The 1,594-nt window shown below is 50.6% G+C and overlaps 1 protein-coding gene across 1 annotated transcript; it reads right to left on the bottom strand.

The window, feature by feature from the left end:
- Positions 1 to 407: 407 nt before the first annotated feature.
- On the bottom strand, positions 408 to 1,076 carry CCDC70 (coiled-coil domain containing 70). The gene has a single exon (XM_065901659.1). It carries the CDS (start codon positions 1,074 to 1,076, stop codon positions 408 to 410), a length of 669 nt encoding a protein of 222 aa, XP_065757731.1.
- Positions 1,077 to 1,594: the final 518 nt, after the last annotated feature.

Here is a 1,594-nt window from a genome sequence, read left to right as displayed (position 1 = left end):
CAGAACTGGACAGACGCAGATTATGTCTCTGCCCTTCTCTGGCCCTCCCTATCTCTTGCGGTCATTGTCTGAGCACCTCCCCCCACTTCATTTCTGACTCTTCTAAGGCGAGCCCAGGGCCTCCACTCACACTCACCCACTCCTGCCGGGTTCTCCAGAGCTGCCGGGGACCGAGCCCTAGGGACAGCAGTTATAGCCCGTGGAGGATGTGACGGTGACCTCGGAGAATCACAAGACCTGGGAAAATGTAGTTGGCCCTCCCTACAAAAGTTGGTTTTCCAGACCTCTCCTCTGGACTTTATTAGATCTTTTGAAGCCAGGAGACAAATAAGAGCATATTTTTTTTAGGCATGCGGGGGTCACCCTGAGTGTGACTCCACAAAGTCCCAATCCAGTGCCTCTTGTGCTCACGCCCTGCCCCGGGAGGAGGCTGGCGACCGGGGCCTGCCGCTGACTTGGCGGTGCCCGCCTTCCAGCACCAGCTGCTCCACAACCGGAGCAACCCCTTCCACCCAGGCGGCCTTCTCCTCCTCCCAAAGGGCATTCTCCTCCTCCCAGAGGGACTTCTTATCCTCCCAGAGGACCTTCTCCTCCTCCAGGAGGGCTCTCTCCTCCACCCACAGGGCCTTTTCTTCCTCCCATAGGACCTTGTCCTCCTGAAGGAGGTTCCGGTCTCTTTCCCACAAGGCGTTGTCCTCCTTCCAGAAGGCCCTGTCTTTCTTCCAGAAGATTCGGTACTTTTTCCAAAAGGCTTTCTCTTCTTCCCGAAAAGATTTTTCCATTTCCCAGAAGGCTTTTTCCTCTTTCCAGAAGGTTTTCTCCTCTTCCCAGAAAGACCTCTCCTCTTCCCAAAAGCCCAAGATCTCACCGCGGAAGGCACGCATCTTGCTCCGGAAGTCCCACATCTCTTCCCGGAAGTCTTCGATCTTCTCTCGGAAGTGTCTCATCTCCTCGCGGAAGGTCTTTTCTTCCCGGAGCTTGTGGATTAGTTTCTTTTGGCGAATGCTGGAGGAGGAGACCACCTGCGAGCGGAAGCAGGCAAGCCCCATCCATTTTCTCACCTTGAAGGGAAACATAGTCCCGGTTGGCCAGGATGGCGGGGTGGCTGTGATGGAGGACCGGGCCACTGGCCAGGATCAGGTCAGCTGGTCCAACCCTGTGGGGACACGGGAAAGAACACACCCTTTAATATAGCATACCAGAGGGCAACCCTTGGAGTCTGTGTGGCACTACTGAGCTTTTTTTTTTTTAATCTTACATCTCTTTTACATTTACATGTATCTGTTCTTTTGCAAATTTTTTTCTCATTTAGGTTATTACAGAATATTGAGCGGAGTTCCCTATTCTACACAGCAGGTCCTTATTGGTTATCTGTTTTATATATAGCAGTGTGTACGTGTCAATCCATCCCTCCCCCCAACCCTTACCCCATGGTAATCATAAGTTGGTTCTCTAAGTCTGTGAGTCTGTTTCTGTTTTGTAAATAAGTTCATTTTATCTTTTTTTTTTTAAGGTTCCACATATAAATGATATCATATAATATTTGTCTTTCTCTGATTTACTTCAATTGGCATGATAATCTCTGGGGGCATCC

This window comes from Muntiacus reevesi, chromosome 11 (assembly GCF_963930625.1).
Source record: "Muntiacus reevesi chromosome 11, mMunRee1.1, whole genome shotgun sequence".
Taxonomy (NCBI): Eukaryota; Metazoa; Chordata; class Mammalia; order Artiodactyla; family Cervidae; genus Muntiacus; species Muntiacus reevesi.
This window is presented reverse-complemented; position numbering and strand designations above follow the sequence as displayed.

Coding starts and splice junctions, on each gene's coding strand:
- CCDC70 (XM_065901659.1), bottom strand. CDS start 1,076: ATGTTTCCCTTCAAGGTGAGAAAATGGATGGGGCTTGCCTGCTTCCGC.